We start from the raw sequence: 16,958 nt of genomic DNA, 5'->3' as shown, positions 1-16,958 counted from the left end.
GGAGTAAATATTAACAGAGAATAAAAACAATAAACTTATTTAAAAGACCCTTTGAATTACACACACTTCAGCTGATTTTCTCTGATTAAGACTACTCGTTCAGTCAGCCCAGAGCCTTGGGTCCTTCTTCTCGATGCTGCACGTTGACACTTACCTGACAATTGCGAGCCTTGCTGGTTGCTAAACACTTCCAGGTCCTTGGTGGCTTGGATGCTGCTTACCTGCAAGGTTCTTGAAGATGCCTGCCAGGCAATCCCTTTGGAGGAAAGCTTTGCTTTCAAGCTCAGTCGTCTCAGAGACTTAGGGACCCCATCTGGTGAATATTTTTAAAAACGTTGGCAGGAAAATCTAAGAGGTCTTTGAGTTGACTCCATCATGTGCCAGAGCAGCAGACCCCACATGTCTACTAGAGCACTCACAACAATCTCATGAAAAGTGTAAAATAACTGGAGAAACTAAAAAAGAGGGGGAAAAAAGATTCTATAACAATCTGTAAGATCTGACAATAACCTAGGTATTACACTTTTGTTTCCCACCACTCAGTATGGGGATGAGCTGACAAGATCTATTAAGTATTACAAGGATCATTTAAAAGCGCCTAGATAATTGTGCAACTACTTGCATAGAGACACACATTTACCCTATTTGCAAACTTTTGAGTGGTGTGCTAAAATCCTTGAATATCACTGAACAGTAAAATACATCTTTGTCTAAGAGTTTCAAGACATCAGCATTTTATATTCCCTATTTCTTTGGTATTTGAGATTAATATTAGATATAGGTGAGACTATACAAACTGAAATAGTTAAGTTGTAGTTACTCACATAAAACTTAAGGCAATCTCTCAAACTCTGCAATTAATCTAAGATTAAATATTTCTTTCAAAAATTACATCTATAATTTATTATGGAAGGAAGAATTATACGGCAATGGTTTTAGGAAGGATGTCTCCCAATATAGTTTAAAAAAACCCTTTATCCTCCTTTTTCTGTAATAGTAGTTGAGGAGGTACGAAGCATAACTCTATAAATTTATGGGATTATTGCAGTGAGAATTTGCTCAGTCAGGACCAAAAGGGGAATCCTGCAACCTTCTGCCGGGTCAGTCTTATTCAAATAAAAATGAAAGCTTTGTTGTGATAAAGTCCCTAATTCCGATTACATGATTTGGCCCTTAACCAAAAATAATTTGACTAACAACATGTTAAAAAAACCCCCACAAAACTACCTGAAGAACAATGGTGGTTGTTTTGTTGTTTGTTTTGATTTTTTTTTAAATATTCTCTGCTTAGAAGTTTGTCCATGTGTGAAAGTCACTTTTCAATACAGAAAACATGCCAAATCTCCAGTTTTTAAACCATATCCTGATTTTTTGGTAGAGATTAATAAATTTGAATTAACTACAAGATGAATTAGTTTGTATCATGTGTCTATTATACCAATGACATTTAAGTTTTAAAATTCAGAAATGAATTGACCTTGAACAGCATATGTACTCAAAATGTATGATTAAAAAGAATATTAATCATTTAATTTTATAAAATGAACAGCTGTTCTAGTTGATTGGAAACAGCTAAAAGTGTAAAATGTATTTTGTGAATGCAAAATTAAAAGTTAATTTTATTATAGAGTGCAATTTGCCAACTAGAAATAAATTCTTGAGATGTAAGCAATATATTTTTGTAACGCTCTACCCATACATCAGAAAGGTCACATGTATATTTAAATGCCATATTACTATAAAAGTTTAACGATTTCAATTGAAAAGCTATCATATGATTTAGCTATTTAAAGATGAATATGAAACAGCTATGATGGCTATGCCCTCTTTTTCCAATGATCTATTCAAAAGCTTTAGAGAGAAATAATGTTTCATTATGTATTTTTTATATTCTAAGCTGTTACTTTTACTTACCTTGTCTCATGAATCCCTAATATTCTGCCTCTTTTTTTTTTTTTTTACCATTCTCACAGACTTAAAATTTTAATTAGCATTTGACATCATGGGTTGTCACTTAAATGTATCTCTCTCTCACAACAAGTATTTAATTTTGACGGTACATATTTTTAACCTGTGCACTTTCATGCTTTAAATGTTGTCATTATACAGCTATTATACAAGATGCATAGGCTACAACATGCCACTGGGGGGGTTTTGATTGCTGTTTTCTTTTTTAATCGGACACCACCATCCCCTTGACACGGTGCTAGCACTGCCTGGGCTATGGCCTTTTGCTTAAAACCTAAGTTATTTGCAGGCTCACACTTAAGTGAGTGGTAAAACTTTCAGTGTTTCAGTACAAGCTGCGTCTTGAGGACTGAGTAAGAACACAAAATATCTGACTAGACCAGACAACATAGATACTGGGTAAATTCAGTTCGTCATTCAACCAGAGAAAAATCTTTACAAAGCGGTCCAGCCTAGAAATCATTACGTCTATGCTTATCTGGCTATTTTCTGCTACTTACGTCTGCTCTAATAGGAACTGTTCTCTAGTTCTTAGTCAGGCTGAACTTGTGCCAGAAACCATCGATTACATCACTTCAGCTTGCATTAATACTTCATCTTGATCTTGGCACATCCAAGTCCACTATTCTGTCCTGTAAGTGGACCTTCCGTACTCTGGGATACCGTCGTTTTCCCTCTACTGCTACCAACAAAAGCACTTTCCATTACTGTCCATTGTAAGTAGGTCTGATCCAAACGCAGAACTGAAAGACTATTTGATGAAACAAGCTCTCTTTTAAAGCAGTCCTGAATTCTGTAACGCTACATTCTCAATGTAACTTAATATCAAAGACAGGAAGCAGGTTGCCACTGTACGCCATGAAACGTTTTAAAAAGCAGAAACGTTATGTTACTCCTGATGACATATTTAAATCATACCTCACTAGTAAGTGGGATGTGCTTTTGTCTCAAAGACTTTTTTGACTAAGGACTTCTGGATCAGGTCCATCAGTTATTTCCTCCATCGCTGTCACTCCTTTCTGTGACACTAAAGGTATCTTCTACTTAATACCCTCCAACAACACGCTTCTGGAGCCTAAATCTTTGGCAAAAGAACCCTAACCAATGAAGCTAAACGTATTTCTCACAAGGCTTTCTGTAATAGGACAGGTTATAGAAGGTTCTTCAGTTGTAAAGATGATAACTGCCTGGTTATTAATTTAATAAGCTGACACTAAGAATATGGTGTGGGAAATTAATTCAGAATCATAAACATTAAAATATTGTTGAGGAGCTGTACAATGGTAACTGTCCATTAACTTCTCATTATTTCAGATGTGAGGGTTCTGGTGGTGTTGTCTCATCTCATTATTTCCTGAGAGAATAGATTCTTTGCAGTATTTGACACACATACAAACACATCCGTTTTCCACGTTCTGTCATGATAAACATTTATCAAGCTGCTGCTTTTCTCGATGCAGCAGTCCATGGCAAAGCGCATCTCTCATCATGGTTGTGCTAAAGCTTGTTTTACAACTGCCACCAGAGGAACCCATCTGAGGCTGAATGGTTCCAGATTAGTCCCAGTGAAGTCTCGATGGCACTTTTTATTTGGCTGTCTCATTAGGTAACCAGAAAATAAAGCTGACTTGGTAAAAATATAAGGAGCAAATAACCTATTCTCAATGTTAAAATGCAAAATTTAGCAAATGACTAATCAGGTTCCTGATTTGTTTGTTCCATACAAATTTCAGTTAAAAAAAGTAATAGGGAAGTTGCTACAGTAAAAATGTCACTATTTTAAGAGAAATTTGCCAAAATTAATGTATGCCTGAACTCATACTTACATGATGCCTGATGAGGCAAGGAACCGAAAAGCTGTCACCATCTACCAAGTACTTTTAAACACAGTTATGTGCCAAATATCTTCCCCTGTGCAGGACAGTGACTGCCATTTCGTCACACTGGGAGGATAACAAGGACCTCACCCTTGAAGTCTGCAATTTTACGGAAAGTTAACACATGGAAAGCACATTTTGGCTGTACCGTGCCAGAGACAACTTCAGACTGGGAATGGCTGGTTGCCACAGGCCCCATGGCCTGGACCACTCTGAGAAAGGGCGTTATTCACTTTGACTAGTGCCCACCTCTGCTCAAATGTATATCCCAGTCTGTAGGACTTGACCTGTACCTTCACTCCCAGTACTGGCACCACGTGTTTCTCTTTTCCCTCACGGCTTCATGTATAGGAAAGAAAATACTGACAATTTTTTTAAAAAAAAACCAACACCAAAACCAAAAACCCCCCACAACAACCAAAACCCAACCCAACAGGCCAACATCAGTCCGAAGATGGAAGGGATTTTAAAGGCGTTTACCGTGAGCAGCTCCCGGGTGGCGGTGCGTGGAGCTCCGCTGGACCGCGGCGATGCGGCCGGACCCGTCCCGCCCCTCAGCCGCCTCGGCGGGAAACGGCGGGGAAAAGGATGCGGCGGCGGCGCGGGGAGGGAGGGGGAGCCCCGGGGGGGGGGCGATCGAATGAAACCGACGCGGCGGGACCTTCCCTGCGTGACCCCAGTGTTAACGTGTTTATTTCACGCTGCAGCCGCGGGTCGCTTTACAGAAACATCTCATGCTGGAGCCCCGCAGGGGGCCGAGGAGGAGGAGGGGGAAACACTTGTATTCAAACAGAACTATTAAATAACCTGTACACAAAACTTCAGTCTTTTCCCCTGAAAGCACCCAGGGCCGGGCCCCGGCACGGCCGGACCGCTGCTGCCGACCCACCCTCGGGCGCCCACACGCCCCGACCCCCGCGGCGGCGGCCCCGCTCCCGCCCCAACGCCCGCGACCTCCGCTCGGCCGCGCCCCGGGGCGGGGAGGGCGCCTGTCCCGGGACGGGGGAGCGCGGCGGCGGCCCCGGGGGTGCCCTACGAGCGTCCAGTCCCGGGCCTGGGGGTCCGCGGGGGCCGTGGCTCCTCGCGGCACCGCCCCCAGCCGAGCTCCCGGCTCGCCGGGCGCGACGCGAGTCCGAGAGCCGGCGGCCCTCTCCGCCCCTCCGCCGCCGCCCGGCCCCCGGCTGCGGGGCGCCCTCAGCCCGGCTCCCCGCCGCGGTGGGGGCTCGGCTCGGCCCGCGGGTGCCGGGCCGGTGCCGCCCCGCCGGCCGGCGGTCACAGGTCGCGGCCGTCCTCCCGCTTGACGCCGTCCGCCGCCGCCTTCAGCTTCTTGTTCTGGTGGGTCTTGACGTGCTTGGCCAGGTGGTCGCTGCGCATGAAGCGCTTCCCGCACTCGGGGCAGACGAAGCGCTTCTCGCCCGTGTGAGTCCGCAGGTGCCGCTGCAGCTCGTCGGAGCGGGTGAAGCTCTTCCCGCAGAAGAGCCAGTTGCAGACGAAGGGCCGCTCGCCCGTGTGCCAGCGCAGGTGCGCCTTCAGGTGCGAGGTCTTGCCGTACACCTTGCCGCAGCCGGGGATGTGGCAGATGTGCTGCTTCTTCTTGCCCGGCTCCGCCTCCGGGGCGCTGCCCGCGGCCGACTGGCAGTTGGGGCAGCGGCAGCGGCGGCACCTCCTGGCCGTGGCCGCCAGGGGAGACTTGGTCTGCAGCAGGGCGGCGATCTGCGTCTGGTACTGGGCGAAGTCCGAGTGGCCCAGCACCAGGCTCCGCGGCAGGGCCGCGGCCGCGGGGAAGCGGTGGCCGCAGCCGCCCGGGGCGCCGGCCTGCTGGATGCTCCACCAGGGAATGTCCTCGGGCGGCGGGTTGGGGGAGAGCTGCCGGCATGGCTGCGCGGGCGGCAGCAGGTTGGAGTAGCCGGGCGGCAGGGCGGCCTGGGCGGCGTAGGGAACGTAGGCGGGGGGGCAGCTGGATGGCAGGGCGGCCATGGAGGAGGGCAGCATCTTGACGGGGGAAAACTCGTAGGGATAGGAGGGGTCCGCCGGGGGGGTGAGGGGCAGTTCGTGCGCCCCCCCGAAGGAGGGCTGCAGGTGGTTCTTCTGAGGGGTCAGCCCCAGGCTGGGGTGCGGCGGCGGCAGCCCCCCTGGGGAGTGCGCCGGCATCTCGCCGCTCCACGGGTGGAAGATCCTGGAGGGGGATCCCAGCGTCGGGTCGTAGGAGACCTGCAGGAAATCCGAGGGCGCTGCGCCCGGCTGTCCGATCCGGCTACAGGTGGCGGCCAGAAGAGCCAGGGGCGAGTGCTTGGCCAAGTCTGGGGAGGCGCTGGGGGTGCGGTCCTGCGCGGGAGCGGGAGGAAGGCAGGGAGAAGGAGGAGAGCGCGTTACTCGCCGCCCGCCGCCGCCGACCCGCGGCAGCGGCCGCGCCGCCCGCGGGAAACTTTCTGCGCCTCTGCCCGCCCGCTGCCGCCCGGCCGGCGAACTGCCCGAAAACAGCGTCGGCCGAGGGGGCAGGGCGGGCCCGGCCCCCACCCGCCCCGCCCGGGGACCGGCCCCGCCGCCTCTGCTGGGCCGGGGCGCCGGGGAAGCGGCCGCTGCGGGCAGGGGGCAGCCCCGCATCCGTCCGTCCCGTCCCCCCCCCGCACTGCCCCGGGACGCTGCCTGGAGTTACCGCGGGCTCCTGGCGGGAGAGGGAAATTGCCGACCCGAGGAGCCCGAGCCCGGGCTCTTCACCCCCGCGGGGGCACCCTGCCCACCTCTCCCGGGCCGCCGCGGGGGGGAAGCCTCGGGAAGGAGGCGGCAGGCGCCGGCTGGGCCCCGCGCAACGCGGGTCGCGGCTCCGCCGCTCCGTGGGACGCGGCGCCCTGCGAGCAGCCCCGGGCGCGGGTACTGACCTGGAGGAAAGCCTGGAGGGAGTCGTTCCGGAGGACAGCCACCGCGGCCATGGCTACTGCGCCCGGGGCGAGGGGAAGGCGCCGGGGCACCGCCGAGGCATGGAGACGCCGAGGGGAAGACGAGGAGCTGCCCAGTTTCCTTCTCTCGCTCTCTCTCTCGCCTCTTCCCTCTGATCTCTTCGCCTCTGTGCCTGTCCCACCCCCCCGCGCTGCGCGATCTCCGCGGACTGTCTGACTGCACCAGGATCACCTCCAAGAATTTGATAAGGACTTTGCTGGGCCGCCAGCCAGTCAGAGGGAAGATTTATGGCTTTGAAGTTTGCCGCTACCCAATCATCAAAGAATAGCGGCTCTTTCAGAAGCGAAAGCAAATCCTTTGAATCCACAAAGCTCCTATGGTGTGTTTGTTGGTCTGGATAAAAGAACTGATTATTAGGGGGGATGGGAAGGGAGGAGATAAAGGCGGGACAATTAATGAAGTAATCACTATGTGGGAAATGTATATACACAAATAATTGGATTTTCTTGATCAAAGGACCCCTTACCGCCTGGAGACCCTCACATTGGATGTGCAAGACACTGGATCCCCCCCCGCCTTTTTTTTTTTTTTTTTGCAATTAAGGATTTGTAGCAGAGCCCTAAAGTGACAATGTGTCTTTGTTATCGCCCGCGAAATCTGCCTCCGGATTCCGCCGATAGTGTTTGATGACTCCAAGTAACAGGAGCGCAGCGAGTTCACCTGATCGGGGCTGGTCGATCTCAGTCGTAAAACTTCCCTGGAGTAATTGTCGGTGGTTCCACCCCGCTCCCTCCCTCCGCCCGCCCTTCCCCCGAGGCTGAGGGATATGCCCTCGGTGTGACTCCGCAGACAACCGCACATTTTCCCCGCTGGTGGCTGGGTTTGGTTTCGCTCCGCTCGGCCGGCGCGAAGCCTGTGCTGCCAGGAGCCCCCGCCCGGCCGCGCTGGGCGGAGGGACGGCGGGTACCACCGGCAGCGAGCGCTCCCGCAGACAGACACACCGACAAACCGGCCAGCCGAGAGACCGAGCGGAAAAGTTTCCTCTTCCCTAGCGGGAGGCGGGCGCGAAAGACGTAATTTCTTTAAATGAAGGCAGGAGTCTCTCTTGTTGGCGTTCCCGGAGGCGGGATGCGCGCCCGCGGGAGCCTGGCCTGGCCCGGGGGCTAGAGCGGGTCCGGGGGGGCTCCTCGGGAGCTCCTCGGGAGCACGGACCCTGTCAGCGGGTCTGTGCCGCCACCCTCTCGCCCACCTCCTGCCACAAAGCCAAACTCGGCCCCGAGGGCTCTGCTCCCTCCCGCCTCCCCTTTCGGCCTGTGTATATACGTATATATACATGTAGACGTGCGTGCTTATGTCTAACCCGCTTTTCGTTGGACCACGTGTGGGGCTATTTCCGCGGTAGCCACCACCAGGCTCATCTGGGTCACGGCTTAACGCCACCTCCTGCTGCTGCGCTCGGTGGTGGGCAGAGCTGGCGGGACCCCTCGCACCGCGCCGCCCGGCAAGGGGCAGCCGGGGCCCCGCGCCCCTCCGCGGGCCGCTCAGCACCGCGCTCCGCCGGCGGCCCTGGAAGCGCGCTCCTCTCCTCGCCGCTTCCCCATCTGCTCCGAGGCCACCGCGAACGTGTAAGACGGCCTGTTTGGCCAGGTACCAAACGGGGACGCTCGGCTCTGTCTTGGGGCGGGGGGGTTGGTGGTGGTGGTGGGGTGCCCGTTCGGGCAGATGCCGGCTGGCTGTGGTCCTCCGGAGCTGTTTGCCCAGGTAACTCGATCCTCCCCGCAGTCGCCGGGTTCAATTGTATTCACACCGCCACTGAAGTCTCTTTAAACGCCAGCACACAGAGATCTTTATCTGGCTTTCCTGTGGAAACAATCACTGTCCGCTCAAAGACTTCCAAGAGTTGTAGGGCTTGAATTAGATCGGTTTCTTTGAAGGGATTAAAGTGCCAAGTCCTCTCCCACGGCTCCATATTGAGTCCCGGGGAGAAGTAAAAGCTCGACCCCCGTGTAACACTGATCCCTACGCAGCAGCCACTTCAAGCTCTGCCCCTGTGCCAGGTAACCGCTTCACCGGGTCGGTAACATTGGGGAGAAGCGCCCCGCACCCGGCGCCGTTACCCCGCACAGATGCACGGCGGCGGGGCTCGCAGCGCCGCAGGAGCCCGGGGCCCGGCAGCGGTCCCCGGCGGATGGTGAGGCGGCGGGGGGTGTCCATCTGCCTGCGGGCGTGCAGGGCTTGCGGGGTCCAGCACCTCCCTCCACCGCACACAGACACCCACCCGCACCGCCCGGGGCGCGATCCGGGGGGGGCCGCCCGCCCGCCCGCGGGACGTGGCGGGGGACGGGGGGAACCGCAGCGAGCCCCGGGCCGGCAGCGCAGCCGGGAGAGAGCGAACACCCCCGCGCACCCCGGCCCGCCGCCCTCAGGTGCCCCGGGCTCACTGTCCGAGCTCCAGCCGCCCCACTGGAGCCGCATCGGGGCAGGAGCGCACCCCCCTCCCCTGGCGGCCAGGGCAGCCGGAGCCGAGGGGCGGACCCCGACGGGGGGGACCTCGACCCGCACCCTCCGGTCCCTGGAGGAGCGACAACCCGCCAGACAAGCAAAACGGCGGCGCTCGCACTCGCCTCGTCCCTAAACTTCGACATCCCCAAACTTGTGCCAACCCCGGACTCCTACGAGGTGCCCGATTCAATTCCTACCTCGATTTTTGTTAATTCGTTTTATCAAATAATTGCTAGGAGAATAATCTGAAAATATTTATAAATCGAAATGAGAGTCGATAGGTAGTTCAGGAGACACTGAACATCTCGAGCTTCCCCCCAACCTTTAAGGTACGTTATTTCCCCAGATATCTCGATGAACCAAAACGATTTGTCACGTTACAAAAGAGTTAGTGGAAAGTTGGGTAAGTTTCTCCACAGACGCCACACTACAAACGCCATGAATCTGCATCCAAGGAAGCACATTACTTTAAAATCGAGAATAATTTCTCATTTCTGGAAGAAACCAATGGGCTGGATAATGAAACGTTGCAGTCATAATTTTCTGTACAAATAATTAGTGTTCAAACTCGGAGCGTTTCAGTCTCCTGAAATGTATTCTTAATGAAGTGATGTTCAGAGCTGTCATTAAAAATGCAGGGCTGGAAGATCAAAGTACAATATTTATTTTAGAAATTTGTTTCAGTTATCAGGAGATACAGGTATCAAGGCCAAATGTCAATTCGGTTACACAAAGCACTACTTCCACGAGAAATGGGCTGCCGCCACACGCCAGCGCAAAGCAAAGAGGCACCGGCGACGAGGAGCAGCGCGGGGGCGGCGCAGCGCCCGGCGGAGCCGGGGCCCGGGGCCGCTCCTCCCCGGCCGGGGCCACCGCGGGGCCGCACCCCGGGGGGAGCACGGCGGCCCGGACGCAAGAGGGGCCGGGGCCTGCAGAGCTCCAGCCGCGGGGCTGAGGCGCGGGGGGGCGCGGCTCTCCCAGCCCCGCGGCTTGCGGGGACCCTGCCTGCTACAGCGGGTGGGGAGACTGCTACCCCCACTGCTACCCTCACCGCTACCCCCACTGCTACCCTCACCGCTACCTCCATCGCTACCCTCACCGCTACCCCCACTGCTACCCTCACCGCTACCCCCACTGCTACCCTCACCGCTACCCCCACTGCTACCCCCACTGCTACCCTCACCGCTACCTCCATCGCTACCCTCACCGCTACCCCCACTGCTACCCTCACCGCTACCCCCACTGCTACCCTCACCGCTACCTCCATCGCTACCCTCACCGCTACCCCCACTGCTACCCTCACCGCTACCCCCACTGCTACCCTCACCGCTACCCCCACTGCTACCCCCACTGCTACCCTCACCGCTACCTCCATCGCTACCCTCACCGCTACCCCCACTGCTACCCTCACCGCTACCCCCACTGCTACCCTCACCGCTACCCCCACTGCTACCCCCACTGCTACCCTCACCGCTACCCCCACTGCTACCCTCACCGCTACCCCCACTGCTACCCTCACCGCTCCCCCCACTGCTACCCTCACCGCTACCTCCATCGCTACCCTCACCGCTACCCTCACCGCTACCCCCACTGCTACCCTCACCGCTACCCCCACTGCTACCCTCACCGCTCCCCCCACTGCTACCCTCACCGCTACCTCCACTGCTACCCTCACCGCTACCCCCACTGCTACCCTCACCGCTCCCCCCACTGCTACCCTCACCGCTACCTCCATCGCTACCCTCACCGCTACCCCCACTGCTACCCTCACCGCTACCCCCACTGCTACCCTCACCGCTACCTCCATCGCTACCCTCACCGCTACCCCCACTGCTACCCTCACCACTACCTCCACTGCTACCCTCACCGCTACCCCCACTGCTACCCTCACCGCTACCTCCACTGCTACCCTCACCGCTACCTCCATCGCTACCCTCATCGCTACCCCCACTGCTACCCTCACCGCTACCCCCACTGCTACCCTCACCGCTACCTCCATCGCTACCCTCACCGCTACCCCCACTGCTACCCTCACCGCTACCCCCACTGCTACCCTCACCGCTACCTCCACCGCTACCCTCACCGCTACCCTCACCGCTCCCCCACTGCTGCCTCCACCACTACACCTATCGCTACCTCCACTGCCACCTCCATGGCTACCCCCATTGCTACCTCCACCACTACCCCCAGCAGCACCTCCACTGCTACCTCCATCACGGAAACCAACCCACAGCCAGGGGGCCAGAGCGGCTCAGATCGCACTGGGCTGGATGGTAACGGGTGATTTAAAGACAGTGGACATAAAGCATGAACCACCACCCTCACTGGCAGGTGTCTTCAAAATCATGATTTTTCAGGTTCAGGTATCCCAGAGTGACTGCGCAAAGAAGGTTCTTTAGACCCTGGTTTGAATGCAGTCAGCAGAGACAAAAAATACTTGGGAATAACAGGTGCTTGGGTGCCAGTGGTCCCCTCCACGGTCTCCACTGTGCCTCTGCCTCCTGGTCCCCAAGCCACCCCATCCCAGAGCCTACCCCAGAGTCTATCCCAATGACAGCTCACATTGCTGCAGCCTCCCATGAACCCCCACCCAGGTTCTCTCATGACACCCCCAGTCCCACCCAACACCTTCACGGTCCCCTGCCATGAGTCCCCTCCCCTGGTCCCTCCTATGACTTCCCAGTCCCTCAGCTTCTCCAGCCCAGCTGCGAATGACCCCAGGAGCCTGGATGGGCTCTGGCCACCTGCCTGCCCCCAGTTTGGGGATCTGGGGCTGCTTTAAACAAAATACTGTTCTTAAACAATTGTGACAAAGAATCAGAAACGTGCATTTTTAAGTGAACAGCTGCATTAATATTCAGCAAAGCCTCCCAGTCAAGTTCTCCATGAGAGTGTGGCAAGCTTTAAACCTGAACAGGCTTTCAATAAGCTTGCTCCAAAAGGCAGTGTCTTCTCACCATCCCTCACTCAGACGGCAACTCTCTGGTTTAAAGCCTTACTAAAAGAAACCATCTCTCCACAACAGCAAGAAGTTTCACCAGAAGTAAGGTAAATTAACCCATGTATGTAGCTCCAAGCATGTGTGGATACACTGCCAACAGTAATATGCCATTATTGTTGTTATTATTATTATTATTATTATTATTTACTTCAGCATATTGACATTTTTATGCCAGGCAACATGACTGGCATAGTAAGAGGAGTCACCAATTCATATTTTTAACATGCTAGTGTATACAGTTTGTTTATTGGCTTCAGATTACCAACAAACAGCTTTAACGCAATTATATCTCCTAAACTTTAAAAGAGTTTAATTTGAACATTAGTAGATGAAAATAAAAGAAAGATTAAAAGCTGCTACAGTACCTCCTGCATTTTTCTGTGCACAAAGGGAAAAGCCAAACCCCTTGACAAGATCGGCACACGCAAGGGCATATTTAGGGTTTAAAGGCTTGCCTCAACATTTCCCAGTCTAGGTGTGGGTTTCACAAAGACTAATAGAGGATTTCCCAAACTTCTGAGCAGCTGAGCTGCCCTTTCAGAAAAGTAGAACAAATTTTATGCCTCACTACAGTTTTACTGCCTGTTGTTAAAGGTTTAAATATCTTAATGTATTCATCTTCTGCTCCTTCCTTGGCTGGCCCTTTGTGACTCCTCCTCCTGCCTTAGGGAACGCTGGGGAACATTTTTGGATATACTTCCTCCCCTTGCTTCCCCATGCTCCTTTTAAACCCCTTTAAAAAGGTGTCCGACTCTTAAGTATATCAATACTGGAAGTGTTATTCTTGGCTCCACTCGGAATGCCTGGGACACCTTTTAGTTCAAAACGATCGTTTCAAACTCCCTGGAAGTGCCTTTCTGCCTCTGGCACACACGGCTGCGTTTTCTTCACCACTCTAATAGCTAGAAATGGACTTTTATCAAACGGAAAGCAAGCCAAGGCTCTGGCAATCAGCTGAAAAGGATCTGCTGTGTGCACCCTGCTTGTCCTCTCATTTTGGGAAACATTAGGTAAAAAAAAGCCTGTGTATTTTTGGTGAAATGCATTTGTTCGGGGAAGACTGGATGGGAAGCTTTTATTTTATGAGTGTGGATACGTATAGTCACTCTTTTCTTGCAGTGTAATTATTCGGTATGGAATGAAAAGGTAATTAAACTATTATTTGCCTCCTTTGAACTACAGAGCGTATATTATCTAAAAACTGGGTCTCACGGTAATTAATTTTAGTTACTTAGTATATTTATTGACAAATTAAACAGCTATCTGTGTCTATAGTGTGTTAAAACTGGAAACAGCACAAAGTTTAGACAGCAGGATCATTGTTCAACCCACATATAAATACTGGGTGATCATATGGCTGCCACATTGCTATTGATTCGCCTGAATGGATTAATCCAACACTGTAAAAATACACCTGTTACTTAATGAACTTGCATTGTAATTTTATAACATTTCGGTACAGAAAAGATTAAGTATTTTCTAACGGCAATATTTTTCAATATTTTAAGAATCACTTTTGAAATAACCCATTCTTCAAGGACTACTGAGCAAGAGCGTATAAAAAATCCATAATCTTTCTTACAAAGTGCAAGTGCTCTATCCAAAGTCTTCAACAACTCCACTTTAGCTGGGGAAAAAAAAAGGCAGGAGGAAAAAACCTCAATAGTGGGATTGTGAGGGTAAAAACAGGGACACGGATACGGGGCACGACTATGGGATTGAAGGTGTGTTGGGTAAGAGATACTGTCTTCACACCAAGGGCAATAATCTGAAGACCCTTTCTACAGACCCTCGACGCATAATGCTTTTAGGGCAGCTCGTTCCAGTAATACACACGTATTAGCGAAAGGCAGTCAATGCTTCTTGTGCCTATCAACTACCATATAAGTAAGCGCCCCCCAACATGGGGAGAGCTTTTGAGAGGTACCCAGAGAAGCCAAATTTCTAAATTAAAAGGGATTATTTTAAAAACCACCAGTTTCCTTGGCTGCCACCACAGGCCCAGGATCCCAAGGAAGATTGGGTAAAACTTCAACTACAATTTTGAAATGACTTCTCTCTCTGTAGCTGGACATAAAGACTTAAAAACACTGCCCTCATTGACAGAAAAGTCTTCTTAGGAATGCAGTGCATGCTATGTTTCAGTGTCACTTTATACCTTGATGCCTTAAGTGATGCAGAATAATAGATAAATAGGTAAATGCATAAATTATGTGCACTATTCAAAATATAAATTTACCCCCTCCAATTCTGAAAATAAAAATACCACAAATGAAAGTATTTCAAATGTATACAACACTTGTATTACGCCTTCCATCTGCACGGAGCTATAGAAACGTGAAGTCATTTTCACCATACTCTTCTGCAGCAGAGTCGGCTCCCGCTCCCTTTCCCTTTCCCTTTCCCTTTCCCTTTCCCTTTCCCTTTCCCTTTCCCTTTCCCTTTCCCTTTCCCTTTCCCTTTCCCTTTCCCTTTCCCTTCCCCTTCCCCTTCCCCTTCCCCTTCCCCTTCCCCTTCCCCTTCCCCTTCCCCTTCCCCTTCCCCTTCTTTACAAAGAGAACAACCGTGGCCAGACACACAACTGCTCCAGGCTTGGAAAGAGGAGCTCCTCAGCCCTGCTCCTCACCGAACACTTTAACAAATTACTCTCAGCTCAACCCTCAGGAGCACTGGCCAAGGCAGGTAACTCCTGCTGGCTGGCCGGCCATGCCAAAGCAAAGCAAACAATCCTAATCTGGGAATAAATTGCATTTCACTCCCCTCTTCAATCAGCCCCTCAGCTGCCTGAGAACCCAGGACAAGAAGAGGAGAAAGGATGTTGCCCTCAAAGACAAGGGTGTCAGCAGGGCCATGACTCCTGCTCCAGTCTGACGAACAGCGTCGTTTTTCTCGCATTTCTGGAACCTGTGAAATGGAGGGCAAAAAGAAATGGCCTTCAAATGGCTACACTTTTTGCCTTCTCTCCCTCAGTAAATCTCACAACCCTGTTTTTCCTACTGCGTGCAGGAAGCACCCTTATTCTCCTAGAATCGGGCTGAGAGAATCACATATTACATATGAAAGAGAGAATGGTCCATGGTGAAGGACGGATAATGCAATAAAATGGAAATGTATTCTTAGTCTAAATTACCTGTTCCTTATGCTGGTAAATGAGAGAGAGACTATGGCGGTGCAGTGCTGGGACTCCCATGCCCAAATGATACAGCTCTACCACAGGAGCCACTTTTAAACCCAAGTAAATGGATTCAGGAAGAATCTGTGACTGACAACCACTGACTGCTTCTCACGAGGCCACGCTAAACCACAAAGAACCACTTTCCAAATTTTTAATCTTAAAATAAGAAAGTCTTGAGAAAACACAAGTGCAAGCCATGCAATTTCTTCAGTGTCATCAGACTAACTTTATAAAATGCTGTCATCAATGCATGGGGTCAAAAAATAGTATCCTTTTTCTGTCAAAATTCTTAGAGAAATCAGTGGAATAGATGCCCATAAAAACTGAACTGGACTCATGATTCGCTACTCTTTTTTCACTTCCATCACTACACATGCTGAGCGTACTTGGCACATGGAGTGATTCAGAAAGAAGCTGCTCTGTAGTGCCAACGATTCTCTTTAATGAGATATAGTTATCAGTTGATTTATGAATTTCTTCTGCCTGTTCTCATTTACTTAGCTCTAAATTAAGGACAAGATCATTTGCATTCTAGAAGTAAAACACTGTTTATAAGAGAACGGAGTAATCAAAATCCCTCTTAAATCAAGTTTTAGAAATGTACGCAGTGAGGTTAGGGGTAGTTCTAGCAATGTGCGCGGCCTCATCCATTAAACTCTACAGCAAAGACTCCAGAGAAAGCATTACATTTCCAGTTTTATCTAGTTTTCCATATTAGTATGGCATTCCCTTATCTCAGGAATTTAATGTAGGAAGAGACAGAAGGAACTTTCTGCCTCAGCTTTCTGATACCCTGATGACCTCCTCCTGGGAGATCCTTTGCTCTCTGTTAATTTAGATACCATATGCCTCATTGGTCATCAATTCAGTTGCTGCTCTTTATTTTATAGCCCTCACAGGGATTTTGATCACACTATCTATAAAACTAATCACTTCCTCTGTTTACTGTTGCTCTACCAGTCAGACAAGCCCCAGCTGATCAGTATTTTCTTATACATACTTACAAATAGCACAATCTAGTCAGCTTTGTTCTTTCCTTTGGTATATGTCGCTCCACTATCATTTATACACTATTTGCAGTCCTCAAAGTAAAGCATTAAAAACTGGACAGCCGCAGAGGAGGGATGTAGGAAAAAGGAAACCGAGCTACACAGACTCTGCACTAACAGTACTGGGCAGATGTCTGGAACTGGGAGGGAGTAACCTGGAGACCAAGACTTTCTTGTTACGTTACAGCAGAACTTTATCTTCACTGACATTCCTCAAGTCCCTTGACTGACCAGGATCTGAGCTCCTACTTGTGTGTGTTACAGGGTCGATATGTTTGATCTCCTTTTCCTGTGCAAGCCAGCATTTTGAGAGGGGTCAGAAGCAAAAGGCTAATGCTCTAGGTGGAGAGGCTGAGAAGGGAACCTCTGAGCCAGCACCACACCAGTGCTGAGACTGGCCGGAGAAGCTAAGAACGAGTGTGGACTCACCCACGCTAATGCTGGGGTCACTGCAATGAGAATACCAAGATGAATGGGGCAGTTCACTC

At 51.4% G+C, this 16,958-nt stretch overlaps 1 protein-coding gene across 1 annotated transcript; it reads right to left on the bottom strand.

The window, feature by feature from the left end:
• Nucleotides 1-4,882: 4,882 nt before the first annotated feature.
• Nucleotides 4,883-6,979, bottom strand: SP5 (Sp5 transcription factor). Its single transcript, XM_063341559.1, has 2 exons — nt 6,725-6,979; nt 4,883-6,170 (listed from the first exon to the last, which is right to left on the bottom strand). The coding sequence occupies exons 1-2, from the start codon at nt 6,773-6,775 to the stop codon at nt 5,118-5,120; spliced, it is 1,104 nt and encodes a 367-aa protein (XP_063197629.1). The 5' UTR covers nt 6,776-6,979; the 3' UTR covers nt 4,883-5,117.
• Nucleotides 6,980-16,958: the final 9,979 nt, after the last annotated feature.

Source organism: Chroicocephalus ridibundus, chromosome 7 (genome assembly GCF_963924245.1).
Source record: "Chroicocephalus ridibundus chromosome 7, bChrRid1.1, whole genome shotgun sequence".
Lineage (NCBI taxonomy): Eukaryota > Metazoa > Chordata > Aves > Charadriiformes > Laridae > Chroicocephalus > Chroicocephalus ridibundus.
This window is presented reverse-complemented; position numbering and strand designations above follow the sequence as displayed.

Coding starts and splice junctions, on each gene's coding strand:
- SP5 (XM_063341559.1), bottom strand. CDS start 6,775: ATGGCCGCGGTGGCTGTCCTCCGGAACGACTCCCTCCAGGCTTTCCTC. Junction 6,171..6,724: donor CCCTCCAGGCTTTCCTCCAG/GTCAGTACCCGC, acceptor GCTCCCGCGCAG/GACCGCACCCCCAGCGCCTC.